The 16,902-nt window shown below is 44.5% G+C and overlaps 1 protein-coding gene across 2 annotated transcripts in view; it reads left to right on the top strand.

The window, feature by feature from the left end:
• The window catches only part of Slc22a15 (solute carrier family 22 member 15), a 60,047-nt gene extending 43,578 nt beyond the window's left edge, over positions 1-16,469 (top strand). Inside the window, exons 9-12 of one of the 2 annotated variants that reach the window (XR_009379879.1) lie at positions 11,468-11,588; positions 12,146-12,222; positions 14,156-14,344; positions 14,859-16,469. Coding sequence is in view for 1 of the 2 variants with exons in the window: in XM_059265968.1 (XP_059121951.1) it covers positions 11,468-11,588; positions 12,146-12,218; positions 14,156-14,344; positions 14,859-14,945 (470 nt within the window). In the remaining variant the exon portion in view is untranslated. The remainder of the gene's footprint in view (positions 1-11,467; positions 11,589-12,145; positions 12,223-14,155; positions 14,345-14,858) is intronic. The other variant, XM_059265968.1, reaches the window with a different exon arrangement.
• The last annotated feature ends 433 nt before the right edge of the window (positions 16,470-16,902 follow it).

Here is a 16,902-nt window from a genome sequence, read left to right as displayed (position 1 = left end):
CTGTGCTCCCATGGAGATGCCTTGACCCACGTAATTACAAATGGGGAAGCTGTGGTGTCTGAGCATGAACACTGTGTGACTAGGGCCAGTTCTTACTCTGCAGTGGCAGGCCTGGTGGGGACTGGAGATAGCACTGACCACCTATAGGTGAGGCTCATGGCAGCTGTGGGCTCTCGGGAAGATCTGAGCATGTCCAGAGCAGCAGCGTTGCAGTTGAAGAGTGTGCTTCAACCCTCCAGAGTGGCCAGCATGTTGCAGCTTCCTCAGACTTGTCTGCCCGTCTCTGTCCTAACTTCTCCATCATCTGTGGATCCAAGATCCTGTCCATGACCCGGCCCTCTTCCTGGCCTCAGAAAGCTGGAAACCTAGTGAGGAAACGTAGTGGTGCAGAAGTGATGAACAGCGCTTCCTCGGGAGACCTGACAAGCGCTGCAGCCGTGATAGTAAGAGAGCAGCTGTCTTCCCACACAACTAGAAAATCCATAAACAGCTATAACATGCACATTAAAGTGCCCCTGTTTAGCCGTCAGGGACAGTGGTCCCTGGAGCGGGAGACTGACAAAGGTTGGCTGCAAGAGGGTCCTTGCTCAGGAGCTCCAGGACACAGGGCAGAGAGGAGGTACAGCAAATCTTGACAACTTACTGAATCAAAGAAGTAGACAGTAAGCATGGCTAGAAGTTGCTAGGCAACAATACTGAGAAATAGATAGTAGGGTGGCTAGAGTTGCTGGGCAAAAGTATTGAGAAGAGTAAAATACAGAGAGGAAGACCTTCAGGGATCTTCAGAAAAATCCTCCATGCTCTGTGCAGGCAATGGAGGACAGGAGAAAACGACTAGACAGAAGGGGGAGGAGTGACATGAATGGGGAGGACTGCCAGGCAAGAGTGAAGAGGGTCATGAGATAGGACTGGAGAGGACCACCAGACAGGGATGGGGAGGGTCATGAGATAGGACTGGAGAGGACCACCAGACAGGGGTGGGGAGAGTCATGACATAGGACTGGAGAGGACCACCAGACAGGGGTGGGGAGGGTCATGAGATAGGACTGGAGAGGACCACTAGACAGGGGTGGGGAGAGTCATGAGATAGGACTGGAGAGGACCACCAGACAGGGGTGGGGAGAGTCATGAGATAGGACTGGAGAGGACCACCAGACAGGGGTGGGGAGAGTCATGAGATAGGACTGGAGAGGACCACCAGACAGGGGTGGGGAGGGTCATGAGATAGGACTGGGGAGGACCACCAGACAGGGGTGGGGAGGGTCATGAGATAGGACTGGAGAGGACCACCAGACAGGGGTGGGGAGGGTCATGAGATAGGACTGGGGAGGACCACCAGACAGGGGTGGGGAGGGTCATGAGATAGGACTGGAGAGGACCACCAGACAGGGGTGGGGAGAGTCATGAGATAGGACTGGGGAGGACCACCAGACAGGGGTGGGGAGGGTCATGAGATAGGACTGGGGAGGACCACCAGACAGGGGTGGGGAGAGTCATGAATTTGGACTGGGGAGGACCACCAGACAGGGGTGGGGAAGTCATCTGACAATAGCAGACAGAGCCGTCCCTAGAACCCGGGGCATCAGTGCTTTGTGCATTCTTTAGCTAGACATTAAGCATTAGAGGAGACAGCCTGGACCAAAATAGCCCAAAGTGAAAGGCTCTTTGTCCTAAGAGTGCTCAACACAAGCACTGCAGGACCACCTGGTTTTGAGTAACTGAGCTCTATCACAGGGCAAAGTCAAAGCAGCGTTTAGAAGACACTAACGGAGCTCAGCACCTGGCCGGGGGAGCTGTCACGCATGGCTTTCAGTCAGAATTTCGAGGCACACATGTAAGCAGGAGAAAACCTCCACACGAGGAGAGAAATCCGCAGAAACAGCCCAGCGGTGCGCAGGTGATAGAGCTCAGAGGCCAGGACATCCGTGCAGCTGCTGTGACGTGTGTGCTTAAGTAGACAAATGTCAAAGCAGTCACTGTGACTATGTCCCGTGTACGTAAGTAGCCAAAAGCCTAAACGGCTACTGTAACTATGTTCCGTGTGTTCAAGTAGACAAGTCCACGGAGCTGCTACAGGTATGCTCCATGTGCCTAAGTGGACAGAAGTATACTTGGAAGGAGCAGAAGACAAGGCCATGAAGAAGACGTGCACAGAAAATCTGAAGAGGTGCCTGCCGCATGCAAAAGCAGTAGTGATGTGGCCAACAGCAGGCTGGATGCGACGGAAGAAGAGATCCGTGGATCGCAGACACAGCAAAAGAAACCACCATGGAACTCAATCCAAATCCAACTAAATGGAACAAAATCCAACAGAGCATCAGTGAGTTGTGGGAAAGTATCAGGTGGCCTGACATGTAACTATGGTCTCAGGGAAAAATATTATCTGCAGAAACAATAACTAAAAGCTTCCTAAGTTGATGGAACTTTAAATACATGATTGAAGAGTGGCCAGTTAATGACCATGTAAGTATCCTACATGTGTGTGCCTCTCACAAAACATTCAGAGTACCCAAAGCAAAACTGTGCCGAGCTTAGACTTGCTCCTTCAATAGCTGAGGCAGTGATTGAAAAAGTAGAAAATGAGTCACAAGCAGCATAACAGCTGATTTGTCCACACCTTACCCTATAGCCAGGGAACGTGACTTCCATTCAAAGAGCCACAGAATGTCTGTGGTGAGATGCCCTAGTCTGGGCCATGACGCATAAATGAATAGAATTCAAAGGATTGAAGACTTATAAAAGTACTGCTTTACCAGAATAGAATTAAACTAAAAATTAATTTAAAAAAGATATCTGGAAAATCCTCAAACATTTGAATACTAAACAATACTCTTAAAGACACATGGGTTAAATAAAATAACAAAGGAAGTTAGATATTTTAGTTAAACTATAAATTAAATATGCAATATTAAAACTCATGACATGTAGAAAAAGAGAGGCTTAGGTATCAACATTTATACAATTATCGGTGATCAAGAGAACAAATTAGTAATCTCAACTTCTGTTTCTAGAAGATAAACTTTCAAAAGGAAAGCCAAGGTAAACAGAAGGCAAGTGTAAGAATGAAATTTATAAATGTAAAAGAAAAAGGAATGAAAACAGAGAAATGATAGAGAAAATCAAGGAAATCAAAACCCTGTTGTTTAAGACCAATTAAAGTTAATAACCCTCCAAACTAATAAAAAATAAGGAGACATGGATCACAAATATCAGAAATGAAAATGGAATCACCACTAAAGAAACTTTAGGTGTTAATGAGAAAACGTTGTGAATATTCTTACACTAGTAAATCCAAGTTAGGTGCAGTCTTTAGAGAAACAAACCAAGAAAGCGTAAGTGAAAGCAAGCAGATGACCTTTGCAGCCTTTTGTCTGTGGGAGAAATTGAATGTGTGGTTAGAAACATTCCCACAGAGAGCTGCAAGCCAGGATGACTTTGCTCCTGGGTCTATAAAACTCGAAAAGAAGTAGAAATTCCAGTTCACATGATTTCCCAGCAATTCACATTGGACCAGCAATTACCCTGAGGCCTAAGCCAAACAAAAGCAAGCTTTACCCTCAAATACAAGCACTCATCAGTGTTATTCACCATGTTAAGAATCCAGAGGGCTGGAGAGATGGCTCAGCCGTTAAAGGCTAGGCTCACAACCAAAAATATAAGAATCCAGAAAGAAAAAGAAGTTACATGATAATTCAGTACAAGCAGAAAAGGCACTTTTTAGAGTTCAGCACCCATCCACTATAAGAAACATTAGCAGCTGGAAGCAGAAGGGAATTTCTGTAGCTTGACAAGTAGAATCAAGGGGAAAATCTCTAGCCAATCCTTCGTTTACCACCGAAAGAGGGAATAATACTCACTATGATCAGGATGTCCATTCTCTGGCACATTGTCAAGAACATAGCAGTTAATGCAGTAAGACAGTGAGAAGAAAGGAAAGGGACCAGAGCTGACAGAGTGAAACAATAGAGGACTCTGAACAATAAACAAAAGGCCTAATAGAATTAATAAATGAGGGCTGGCAAGAAGGGTCAACCAGCGAAGGTGCTGGCCGCCAAGCCTGGTGACTTGAGTTAGTCCCTGGAACCTACACTGTGAAAGGAGAGGGCCAAACCCACAGAGACAGCCTCTGACGACCCCACACATGCCATGCTACACACACAGATACACACACAGATACACAGGTAAAAAATGTAAAATTTTAAAAATAAATAAATGAGCTGGTCAGAATCATATGACACAGTTTTATTTCTATATATTATTAGCAAATAATCTAACATGCAATTAAATAATGGTACTGGTAATAAAATTTAGAAATTTTTAGAGATAAAATTTCTATAGCATATATAACATTAAAAACCATGAAAGGTTGCTAGGAGGAACTAAAGAGGGCTGGATAATTGAATTGGCAATAGTAATATTCACAGATAAGGAGATCACCATGCTCAAAGGTCAGAACTTACTTAAGTCCTCATCTCTTACCAAACTGATTTATCTTTAGCACAGTCTCAAATGTCCAGAAAGATTATTTTATTCATAGAATAAATTTGTGCAAAAAACATTATGAACACTCAAAGAATTCTAGACTAGCCAAAATAATTAATATCAAGAAAAACAAAGTTGGAGAATTTATTTACTTTTAACTTATTATACAGTTATAGTAATCAAGATAGTATGTTATTGATAGGATAGATCAGGGGGAAGAATTGAATATTAAAAAGAGCCACAGCTGTGAACTAAAGAAGTCATATCATATGCAGTAATAAGCTCAAAATGGATGCCAGGCCTTGTAGCCAGATGAATCTTTCCCGCCTGCCAGTACCTGAATAACCAGTCAGAGGCTTAATATTAATAACACACCTTTTGGTCTATATCTCAGGCTTATTGCTAGCTAGCTCTTACATCTTAAATTAACCCATTTCTGTTCATCTATGTATTGCCACATGTCATGTGGCTTTACCTGTATTCCGTTACATCTTGCTCCCCTGGCAGCTCACAGCGTCTGACTGACTCTACCTTTCTTCTCCCAGTATCCTTGTTTGGATTTCTCACCAAGTTCTTATCTAAAACAGCTTTATTAACCAATTAGCAACATATAGTCACAGCGTACAGAAAGACCATCCCACAGCACTTCCCCTTTTCTGTCTAATCAAAAAGAAAGATTTTTACTTTAACATAATAAAATTATATATAACAAAACAGTTATCAAGCAAGAATTAGAGTTATGATATCTAACCTATTTATATTTGGCAAAATTAAAGAAAATATTTGATCATCTATCCTATCTTTGTGAGTCTAAAGTTTTACATTATTTAATTTATACATTTAATTTATCTTGTATTATAACTAAGGAAAACTATAATTATAACTATTTAATCTGAAACTACCCAACTTCTCAAAGAGTAGACAAGAGAGCAGAGTAGTGACTGGGTTAGTCAAAATTTCTTTTCCTTCTTCTAAAAAAGATACTTTTAGTCCTTTTAAAAATGAATCCATTTACTTATTTTACGTGTATGGATGTTTTATCTGCATGTTTGTCTGTGTACCATGTGCATGCCTAGTTCCCAAGGAGACCAGCAATGGGTTTTGGATCCCTAGGGACTGGAATTACAGACAGTTGTGAGCTACCATGACGTGCTGGAAATAGAACCTGGGTCCTCTGGAATAGCAGCCAGTGCTCTTAACCACTGAGCCATCTCTCCAGCCAGTCAAAGATCTATTAACTAATACACAAGAAGCACTAAAAGGAAAAAGTATAACCTACTTGATCAAAACACAGACTTTGGCTTTATAAAAGATTCTTACCAGTGATGGTTTTAATTCTAGCACTTGGGAGACAGAGGCAGGCAGATCTGTTTAGGCAGAGTGTTAGGCCAGCCTGGTCTACAAAGCGAGTCCCAGGGCAGCCAGTGTTACATGGTGAGACCCTGTCTCAAAAACAACCAAACGAACAAAGAGACTGTATTGGGCCAGGTTGTGGCTCAGTTGACAGAGTGCTTGCCTAGCACACACAAAACCCTGGGTTTAATCCCCCAACACCCAACACCACGTAAAAACCAAGTGTAGTGGTGCACACCTGTAATCCCAGCACTTGGGAGGTGGAGGCAGGAGGATCAGAAGTTCAAGGTCATCTTCAGAGTAAGTTCAGGGTTAGCCCTGGAGTACATGCAATCTTGTCACAAACAAACAAAATGAACAAATGATAACAAAAAGTTTCTGTTGCCAGGTGTAATGATGTGTGCCTGCAGTTGTAGCTGTTTAGAGGCTGAGGAGCTCAGGGCCAGTTAAGGGAGGCAGGTCTCTTCAAACAAAGGAAAAGCATCCTCAAAGAGATGGAAAGTAATGCACAGGCCAAGAGAAAATACTTGTAAAAAAAATGCATAATTAAGGCTCAAAACCAAAATAAGGAAAGGAATCTTAAAACTCAATAATAATAATAATAACAACAACAACAAAATATTTAAGCAGATAATTCTCCCCAAAGTTGTTAGAATGGCAAATGAGCATGGAAAGAGATGTTTAAACCCACCAGACGTTAGGAAAATGACAGATCTATGCTGAGATACCAATACACACACATCAGAACAGCCAAAACTGGGGAACATAGCTGATCACAGTGAGGGCTGTGGATGTCAAAGCTCCAGCTGCCCTGGACAGTGCCACAGACAGCCACCTAAAGTGGAGGCTCTGCTGCAAGTGCTCAGGATGTGACGACACTGGACCCCAGCTGGAAGGAGCCCATGCCCCCAGCTGATGACCAGATAAGCAAGTGTTATCCACCCACGCAGGATCTTACTCAGCAGTAACGTGTGACCTGTGACTCACACAGCGTGAGAGCCTCTCGTTAGGCTGAGTGAAAGAAGTCGGACGTGAAAGTCCACAAGCATTGGTTCATTCAGGTGGAGTTCTAGAAAAGGTGAGACTCTGGTGACAGCATTACGCTTTGTTCTGTTTTTCCTTTTTTTGTTGTGTTGTGTTATGTTTTGTTTTTAAAGAAACAAATTGGGGCTAGCAAGATGACTCAGCAGGTTGCCATAGAGCCTGGTAACTCCAAGTTCAGTCCCCATGACCCACATTGTAGAACGAGAGACCAACTCCCAAAAGTTGTCCTCCAACCTCCACACATGCCCAGGCACATGTATACACACACACACACACACACACACACACACACACACACACACACACACACCAAATAAATAAATGTAATAAAAGACAAATGGGCTTGGTGTGTGACTATAGCAAAGTACGTTCCTGAGACCCTGGGTTCAGTGTTCAGAACCAGGACAAGAAAAGGCAAAGGTAAAGCCAAGCAGCTGAGTCTGCCTGTTGTGTTATATACACTACAGGACATGGAGGGAAAGGAAAGGAGCTGTGTGTGCCTGTTGTGTTATATACACTACAGGACATGGAGGGAAAGGAAAGCAGCTGTGTCTGCCTGTTGTGTTATATACACTACAGGACATGGAGGGAAAGGAAAGGAGCTGTGTGTGCCTGTTGTGTTATATACACTACAGGACATGGAGGGAAAGGAAAGCAGCTGTGTGTGCCTGTTGTGTTATATACACTACAAGGACATAGAGGGAAAGGAAAGGAGCTGTGTGTGCCTGTTGTGTTATATACACTACAGGACATGGAGGGAAAGGAAAGGAGCTGTGTGTGCCTGTTGTGTTATATACACTACAGGACATGGAGGGAAAGGAAAGGAGCTGTGTGTGCCTGTTGTGTTATATACACTACAGGACATGGAGGGAAAGGAAAGGAGCTGAGTCTGCCTATTGTATTATACTTCAGGACATAGAGCTATCTTACTGTTTATAAACATGAACAGCTGAACATCTGCTTGTAGAGAGCTGGGTGTATTGTTGCACACCTGTAATCCCAGTACTCGGGAGGAGGAGAGGAGATCACCGGGAGTTCAAGGTCAACTTTGGCTACATAGCAAGTTCAAGGACAGCCTGGCCTACCCATAACCATGGCTGTCTCACAACACAGCAAAATAAAACAAATTTGTTTATGATCATCCACTGGAAGAAGAGAATGACTGAGCTGATGTTTTTATTTGGAACCAATAGACTATTGTTGGAGCCAGGAGTTCAGGGCCAACCTGGGCAACTGAGGGAACATGAGTCTCTTAAAACAAAACACCCTCAATGAAAAAAAGTAAGGCACAGACTAGAAGAAAATATTTGTAAAATATATAAATGATGAAAGATCGAATCAAAAATAGAAATGGATCTTACAACTCAATAAGAAATGGACAAAAGAGACATTTATGCTGATGGCCCCAAAAGGGCTTCTGAAAGTCCTGAAAATGCAGTCCTTCAAAGTTGCATCGTTGGAGATAAGTTATGGCCTTGTGGAGTTCGGTACATGGAAAGATACAAGTGTTATGCAAATCCACTTTTAAAAAAACATGACTTCATTTTAATTTTCCCTTTAAATCACTTGCTTTTTTCCCCAAACACTTTGACCATTCATTGGAAATGACTGGTAATGTAGGACAAGAAGGCAAGGGACCAGCTCAGTGGCTGCAGAGCCTTCTGGAACAAAGCCAGCAGCCCAGCAGCTGCACAAGCAGGACTCTTAACAAAGAAAGCTGTCCGCTGTTGACATAAACTGTCTTGGGGGAGAGGTGGATTCCCCCCAAGAGGTGACCGCAGGTGTGTTGGCAGGAGCGTGGAAGAGAAGGTTCAGGCTGCAGATGGGGTGGCTTTGGCCTGTGGCCAGCGCCAGCCTCCCCAGATGAGCTCTGGCTGGAGGTGTCTTCCACCTCCCATGGGAGTCCTCGTGCAGCTTTGGACCCTGTGGGGGTTAGACGACAATCTCTGTGTCCTCCATGTGAATTTAAATTTCCAGATGGCAATCTTCAGTCCTGTTAGTAAAGATGTAGGGTGCCTCCATGTGGTTTTAAAAGATGCCACTGTGCATGGGGCTGGGTGTGAGGGAAATCCATCCCTACCAAAAGCCATTTGCAGTCAAAAGTCAACATACCTCAAGAGGAATAAGAGATATTTTATTCTTGAGCCAAATACAAAAATGACCACAGTACAGGAACCTATATAGATTCAGGGAACCCAGGATAACATGTTCCATTAAGGAAGCAGTCACATAGGCCTTTACTAGTCACAGAATAAAAGAAGTAACAGTTGTGTCTACTATTTGCATTTGTGGGGGACCACAGGCAAATGGGTTACAGCAAAGTGATTAAAACAACGACAATTCTGTTACAGGTTTCAGATGCTCTCTGGTGACATTCTTGTCTATGGAGTTGGTAGAAGACATTGGTCCACTAGAATACATTTCAAAGACGTTTCTTTATAGTCCAGAGATATAAGATCAAACATAGGGGTGGGGAATGAGTGACTGGTAAGGGCACTAAAGAAAGGCTGGTAATTGGACTGTGCATCTGTACCATTCTAACTCTGCATAATTACAAAGTTCTAACCTGTTGTTCACAACCTGTAGAGGCTTCAGCACGGGCATCTTGCTTGTTTGTTTTCTGGGAACTTCAGTTTACACAAACAATTGCACATTTTTGTTTTTGTCAGTGCTACTCAGTACCTTTTCCTGACTCAGTTTTCTAGAAAATAGTGATGAGGCTCATGTGTCCTCATTATTGGTTTAAATGGAGAAATGAATAATCTCACTAAATTGTTACCAGAAAGACCTTGTAGCTTAAATATGGACTGCTTACCCTAGCAAAGATCATCCCCAAATACCTCCGCAGCATTGAATGCAGCCCACGTGGTTAAGATGGTTGTGGCCTGATGACACCGTGTTAAGGTAGATGGAGCTAGGGCCCACAGTTAAGCAGGAGGGGAACATGGTTTTAGATGTATGATATGCCCTCCTTGCTGGCAGCTGAGGCAGCATGAACACAGATTCTTCCCACCATGTTCATGCAAGTTGGAGTCCCAGTGCCTTTTAGCTCAACAGACACTTGGTAATCAACCATGTGCCCTAGTCTACAAGGAACCCTGGGAGTCAGACGGTGTACATAAGACGCCAACCTTGGCATGAAATACTAAGGTGAAATATATTTTGGGCAGTAGGAAAGTGAGTAAGGACAAGAGAGTGCCTGAGGCATGTGGTCGATGGACTGGAAAGTAGAGGCAGTGGCAGGCCCAGGAGGAGTGGCCATCTCAGTGAGACGTGAAGGGAAGAGGGGCTCACGTCAACCACATGTCCCAAGGCAGGGAGAGGTCTTCTGTTTGTCAGAAATGTCAAGCGAGAAGAGAGAGGCAGCGACACTGGTGATTAGGACAGTGCTGCTGGTCTTGAGGCGTGTGACGGTGGGGAGAGGAAGGTGGGGAGAGGAAGGCAGCGGAGTGCTGGGAGGGAGTCAGGGGGAAGTGCAGTGCGGATTCGACAGCGACAGGAGGAAGCACAGAGAGCGTGGGAATTGCCGCCTTCTGCTCACAAGGAGAAAATGGCTGTTTTTAAGGCAGAGGTGTGTGGAGTTTTGAGGGGGAGACATTTGGTATATTTGACAGGCAACAACTATAGAATCCTAGTTGTTAAAGGAAAGAATCAGGATAATCGATAATATTTTAGTAAGGAAGCAAAACTAGAATATTTTTGCATTTTATGTAAATAGAATAAGAAATTCAAATCTGATTACCGATTAATAACCCAAACAAGAAATCGAGGAGAAGAAAGATTAGACGTTTTTCCAAATTTCTTTCGTCTTTTGTTCTCTACAGAACACTGTCATTTCTTCTCTCAAAAACTTAGTGAGGTTATTCCTTAACCCAGTGGAATACTTCTGTGTTTTAGATTTTGAATATCCCACAATAAACCATATGCTCACAATTTGGGCTCCAAGCATAGGTACTCACATAGGATGTGAGGACTAATAGGAGGAAGGGAGGTCAGTGAGAAACATACCCTGGAAGGGACTATTAAGGCCCTGGCCTCCTTGTCCTCCCTTGCTTCCTGGCCACCGTGAGGTGAACACTTTGACCTCCCTTCAGGGTTAAAGCACAAGGCTAACCAGCCGTGGAGAAACCTCTAGAATCCTGAACCCAAGTAAACCTTCTCTCTTAAGCTGATTACTCCAGCCATTTATTGCAATGAAGGAAAGCTAGCAAACACAAATACCAGGTATGAGAACTACGGATAAAGAGGTCAGGGGGATAGAGAGACCTGTGGCAAGCATGCTTACTGCCTGTCAGCACAGAAGTAAGTATTCAGGGCTTCTTGTGAACGAGTGAGGGTCCCATGCTCCTGAATGACAGTCAGTGTGTCAAACCACAGGGATAGCCAAGACATTGAGAAAGCACTGTGTGTGTGTGTGTGTGTGTGTGTGTGTGTGTGTGTGTGTGTGTGTGTGTGTGTTGGACAGAACCTGAGGGTGGTGTGTTTGTGGAGATGAAGATGAACGCTTCTTGCTCCTTGGCCGTGAAACGTGTCATCTGAAGGACCTGTTCCTACTGTCGTCTTCACAAGTGTTGTCTGTCCTCCTCAGACACAGGTGTGTTTGCGGTGGTCAACAGCCGCTCCTTGTCCTTGCTGGGGAAGCTGACGATCAGTGCTGCCTTCAACATTGTTTACATCTACACCTCTGAGCTGTACCCCACTGTCATCAGGTAAGGGGCTTTGTTGACTGTGCTCCTGTGGGCAGAGAGGGCCTTCCCTACTTTGCATGGGCATGTGTCAATCACGAGAGCATTTAATCACCTATTATCTTAGTCACTGTTCTATCACTGTGAAGAGACACTGTGATGAAGGCAATAAAAACAACTATAAATCTTTAAAAAATAAATCGGTTTCTGCTGGGTATGGTGGCTCATATCTTGAATTCCAGGAGTTGGGGGCAGAGACAAGAGGATTGCCACAGTTCAAGACCAGCCAGGGTCACCCCAACAAGACTTATTTTTTAAATAAAAGTTCATTTCCTTATCCTCATGAGTCACATTTCAAGGACTGAGAAGCCTCATGTGTCCAGTGACTTCGTATATGGTGGCGATCCAGAACTCTTTGGTCTCACAGAAAGGTCTAGTAGGCAGCACTGTACCTTCTACTTAGGAATTACTTACCATGTTGAGCTTATTGTATTCTTCCAACCCAGAATATTTAAACTGTCCCCCTGAAACTTAAAGCTTTGTATTTAATTGGTTAATTTGTCTTTTCTCATGCCTTCCAGGAACGTTGGCCTTGGAGCGTGCTCCATGTTCTCCAGAGTGGGCGGGATCCTTGCCCCCTTCATACCCTCACTGGTTGGTTTGTACCTCCTGGTTCTGTTCTTCCTGCTTCTCTGCTTTGGAACTCATGTGTGCTTTTGTGTAGAAAGAGGTAATGAACAGGTCCAACCAAGATCAGCTGCACAAACGTGAATCCTGCGCCTTTTCGATGAGGAGCCCAGTGTCCTGTCAGGTGGATGGACTGGGCATTTTCCCCTGGCGGGTCTGGCTTTTTGTTCATCTGGACTCTGTAGGGTCTGATGATACCAGCAGGCCCTGTCCACAGACATTCCGAAGTCAGTTAATTAGTTTTTATGGTCTTCTATGGCGTGCTGGTTCTATCCTAGCCCTTTGCATATGTTGCTGCATGTAACCATCCCTGCAGCTGTAAGAGATAGGCATTGCCATCAGCTCCACAGTGCTTTAGAAGCAGGCTGCATATGTGCTCACCACTGCAGAGAAAACTGGAGAAGCACACCTAGCAGCATGCATGCCTCTGTCTTCTTTGGCATCTTGGGATCAGGAGAAACAAGTGACCATTTTCAAATCCTTGCAACCTTAAATGCCCAAGCTCTGTGAAAGCCCTCAGGGCTCTTCTTGATTTTGCTAGGTAGAGGACAGACATGAGCCGTGGAGCTGGGAAGGGTCCTCCAGATAACCCAAGCCCTGCTTGTGAAGCCTGAAGAGCTATTAGAGAACCCAGCTTTCGTGATACAGGCTGTTTCTAAAATAACAGCCAGCCTTATCCCTGGGACAATAAATGTCTCAACTGATAGACAGTCATGAGATCAATCACGAGACCTTGAGCTGTCTCAGAAAGGAGTCAGACATGTGGTAACCAAGAACACTACAGCTGCATCATGCTTTTCTGGCTTCTGAGGGTCAGAATGTCCCTTTGTTATTGAGTGTCCTTGGGGCTGCAGATGAGTTTTTCCTGCTACATCAATAACTAAGGGTCCAGGGCACTTCCCCATTTACACTAACAAAGAGTCTGAATCCTAAAACGTTTATGAAAGAGACTGGAGAAATGGCTCAGTGGTTTAGAGCGTACCTGCTGTTGTAGAGAACCCTGGCTCGATCCCTGCACCCATGTCAGGCAGCTCCCAACCTAGAACATCAGGGGATCTGACACTGCCGTGGGCACCAGCACATCCGTGCACATACCCACATATACATAATTAAAAATCCCCAAATATTTTTAAAACATCGTGTCACAATATGTTATTACATAGTAAAATAGCATTAAGATATTACTTATACTGTGGTTTTGACACCACCTTTGAGGGCTTTTCTAGAAGATCTTGGGAAGAAATAACCTAAAAGGTAGAGCCAACCCATTGTGGCTGGGAGCCTGTGCATTGCAAGAAAACATTGACTTACCCTAAGAATACCTTTGGAATCTCTGAAGCAATTGCTGGTAGCACCATATTCCACTCAAATAGTTTAAATCTCTGGATCATAGGACTTTTTCTTTCAGTTTGTACTCCTTTAATCTTAGGCCTGTCAGTGGTAATGTTATGATACATTTGACAGCTTTCAAGTTTATCAGCAAATAGTCCAGGGTCTCCCTCCTTGAAGAGAACATGGAGCTCACCACAGAACAGACTTCTCCTTCGAGCGGAAGCTGCACTCCAGAGTTCCTGTGAACTCTGCCTGTGTAGGCCTCCCAAGCTCACAGATGGCCATGACTGTGCCTTGCCTGAGATGGTTGGTCCAAGACATTTAGTCCATATTCTCATGCAGCCCTCAACTCACTTGGATCCATCTCTGCATGTATGAGGAAACATTCTATGACTTCCCGGGATAACTGTCTTAGAGTGCAAAAAACTAGAACCATGGTGTATGGTGTAGTCTAGTGGGAAGGTGCTGAGTAAACGATTAAAAAAAAGCAGTTCTTGGTCATGGGACTGCTGATATCACCTGCTAAGGAACTGATAGGTTTGTTTGTTTTCATCCACTCCCTGTACCCACAGAAGGACCTGCAGTGGTCCCTGCCCTTCATCGTGTTTGGAACCACCGGCCTGACCTCAGGCATCCTGAGCCTGCTGTTGCCAGAGACTCTGAACAGCCCCTTGCTGGAGACATTTTCTGACCTTCAAATGTACTCGTACAGGAGGTTAGGGGAGGAAGCCTTATCTCTACAGACTTTGGATCCTCCACAGGTATAGAGACACTTGTAATCATCTGGGTCTTCCACTTGAGCAAAGAGAGTTTTTGAAAACAAAACAGAACATAAAGTTCAGACTGAAAATAGAATGGAAAACAAAGATGAGTTGAACAGCAGATGATTTATAGCAAAATAGAGCTGGTAATGGACTCATTAGCTTTCTGAGAACACTCTATGGACAGTTCCTTAGGAAAGCAGATGTCATGAAGATACATTTGTTGGGGCTGGGGTATAGTTCAGTTGGCAGAGTTTTGTGTTAAATGCATGAGGTGCTCTGAGATCTGATCCCCAGAACCACCTAAAACTGGGAGTGCTGGTACACCCCTGTAAACCCAGCACTTGGGAGGTAGAGGCAGCTACATAGCAAAGTGGAGGGTAGCTTGATCTATGTGAGACCCTGTCTCCAAACAACAACAAAATTGTCATGTGAGTATCTGGGTGGTAATTCTCATTTAGGCCTGTCGTGACATCCTTTTACTGCCTCGACAAGATCTCCCTTGCCATTTCAGCCCCTGGACAAGGCCAGCACCTTGGGGAGCGAGAGTGAGGAGGAGGAGTTCTATGACGCAGATGAGGAGACACAGATGATCAAGTGAAGAGCCCACATTCCTCCCAGAAGCAAAGCATCCTCATCATGTGTGCCTCGGGTTCAGCTTAACCGCCAGTGATGTCCTCCGCCCACTGACATTTCCAGACTCCGGACGAGGTTGGAGGAGATTCCTAAAGGGAGAACCTCGGCACATTGAGAGAGTCATTGCTAATTTGTCCAGAATTGGGGCTGAGCTCAGCACCATGCCTCTGGCCACACAGCTCAGGTCCACCATCCAGGTGGCTGGCTTGTGTGTCTCATGCTGCTTCCCTTCTGTGGGACCCAAGAGCAGGTGTGTGAAACCGCTCACTAGTTTACTAGGATTAGCCAGAGCTTCCCCCAAGATTTCACCTTCCTAGTCCACTTGACATCTGTCCCTGTCACTTGCTGCTCCCCATCAGGAATCTTCTGGTACAAGGTGATGTGTTCAGAGCCCCCAGCTGGCGAAATGAGTCTTCAGCTGGTTCCCACCCATTGATTGACGGCTCAGCTTGGGCCTTTAGTCTGCGATCGTTCGCTAGGAGAAGCCAGAGTCAACAGGGCAGTTTGCGGGCGTCAGAGGACTGGCTGTGGCTTGGTAGCTCCCTTGACACTTGGGTTGTGCAATGTTTCCAGTTAAACACTTGGGAGATTTTTCTCTGTGAGATTCTAGCGTCAGCAATAACTTCAAAGTCATGCACAGTCACTAATGAAACTCTCCAAGTTGGGGGAAGTCAGCAAGGGATGTGCTGGCACTTTTTAAATGGGACTTAAATTCAGAGTGACAATTTTCTCTCACAGTGTTTGCGGTCTTCAGTGTGCAGCGAGGGATTTGGACGTCACAGCAGGGCTTGAACCCTGCCCTACAGGAGCCGTTACTTGTTTACTCAAATGGCACGATTTTTAAAGAAAATGTTGAGTTTCATTAAGTGCTTCCATTGCTTTCCAAATAAATCAAAATCACACTTCATATCTGTGTCTCACAAAACGTGAACACTCTCAAAGATGCATATAAGCCAAGAGTCCATGTGTGAGCGATTGATCACTTTCCCAGTCAGGGAAATTGCTGTGTGTTTAGAATGTCTATTTATGCTCATCTCTTGGGAACAGAAAGCACACAAAGATGAAGGAAAGGTGCACTGTGGATGCTTCTGGAAATCATGGGTACCTGCATCCTGTTGCCTCCTCCATGTTGTCTTGGCTTACACTGACATTTTACTCACCTACCTGTTCCTTTGTTAAAACACTGTTTTCCTTGATGCCCTTGATGATGGGGGAGCCATTTCTACCACTGGAGAGAACATTGGCTATGATATAGTGAAGACCTTATAGGTGGTACTGTGTCTAGCTGTCAGGAAGGTTATGGAACTCCCTGCAGCATCATATCCTCAAATCTCAGCAAAGTGTGCCCCACACCCCCAAACTGTGGAGTCCTGCTTCTGTCTTCTCCAGGAAATGGAGGTCAGCTCTCCTTAGGAGAGGAAGAGAAGGGCTTCCAGAAACACTTGGTTCTTGTCAAATAAAGTGTTTAAAATAAAGCAGTAAATTAATATATATGTAATTTTGACTGGTTTGTTCTCTCTTTATAAGAATAATCTAGCCCATTATAGAAAATTTGATATTAGAAGTTAGAAAATATATCCATCATCCAGCCCCCAGAGAAAGCAGTGCCGAGCCTTTGCTTCCCTGTAGACTTTTCTGCTCTCTGTTGCCTCTGAGGTTCCCACTGCTTCTGGCTAAGTAAGTGAAGGCTCTGTAATTCTGGCTCTGTGTTTGTTTTAGAGGTAGAAGGAGAGACCCCAGTTTGAATTACATGTTCTGTAATAAGGCTGGGTTGGCTGTCGGCTGCTCTTGTTAGATATATAGTTTTTTTTCTCCCTGGATAGTCCTCTAGCATAGTTTAATAATTATTTCCACTGCCTTTTTAAAGATGGATTTTATTCCCTATGATAGCTGTTAATAAATATTGATAGTACAGAATGTGC

Source organism: Peromyscus eremicus, chromosome 6 (genome assembly GCF_949786415.1).
Source record: "Peromyscus eremicus chromosome 6, PerEre_H2_v1, whole genome shotgun sequence".
Classification (NCBI taxonomy): Eukaryota; Metazoa; Chordata; class Mammalia; order Rodentia; family Cricetidae; genus Peromyscus; species Peromyscus eremicus.
This window is presented reverse-complemented; position numbering and strand designations above follow the sequence as displayed.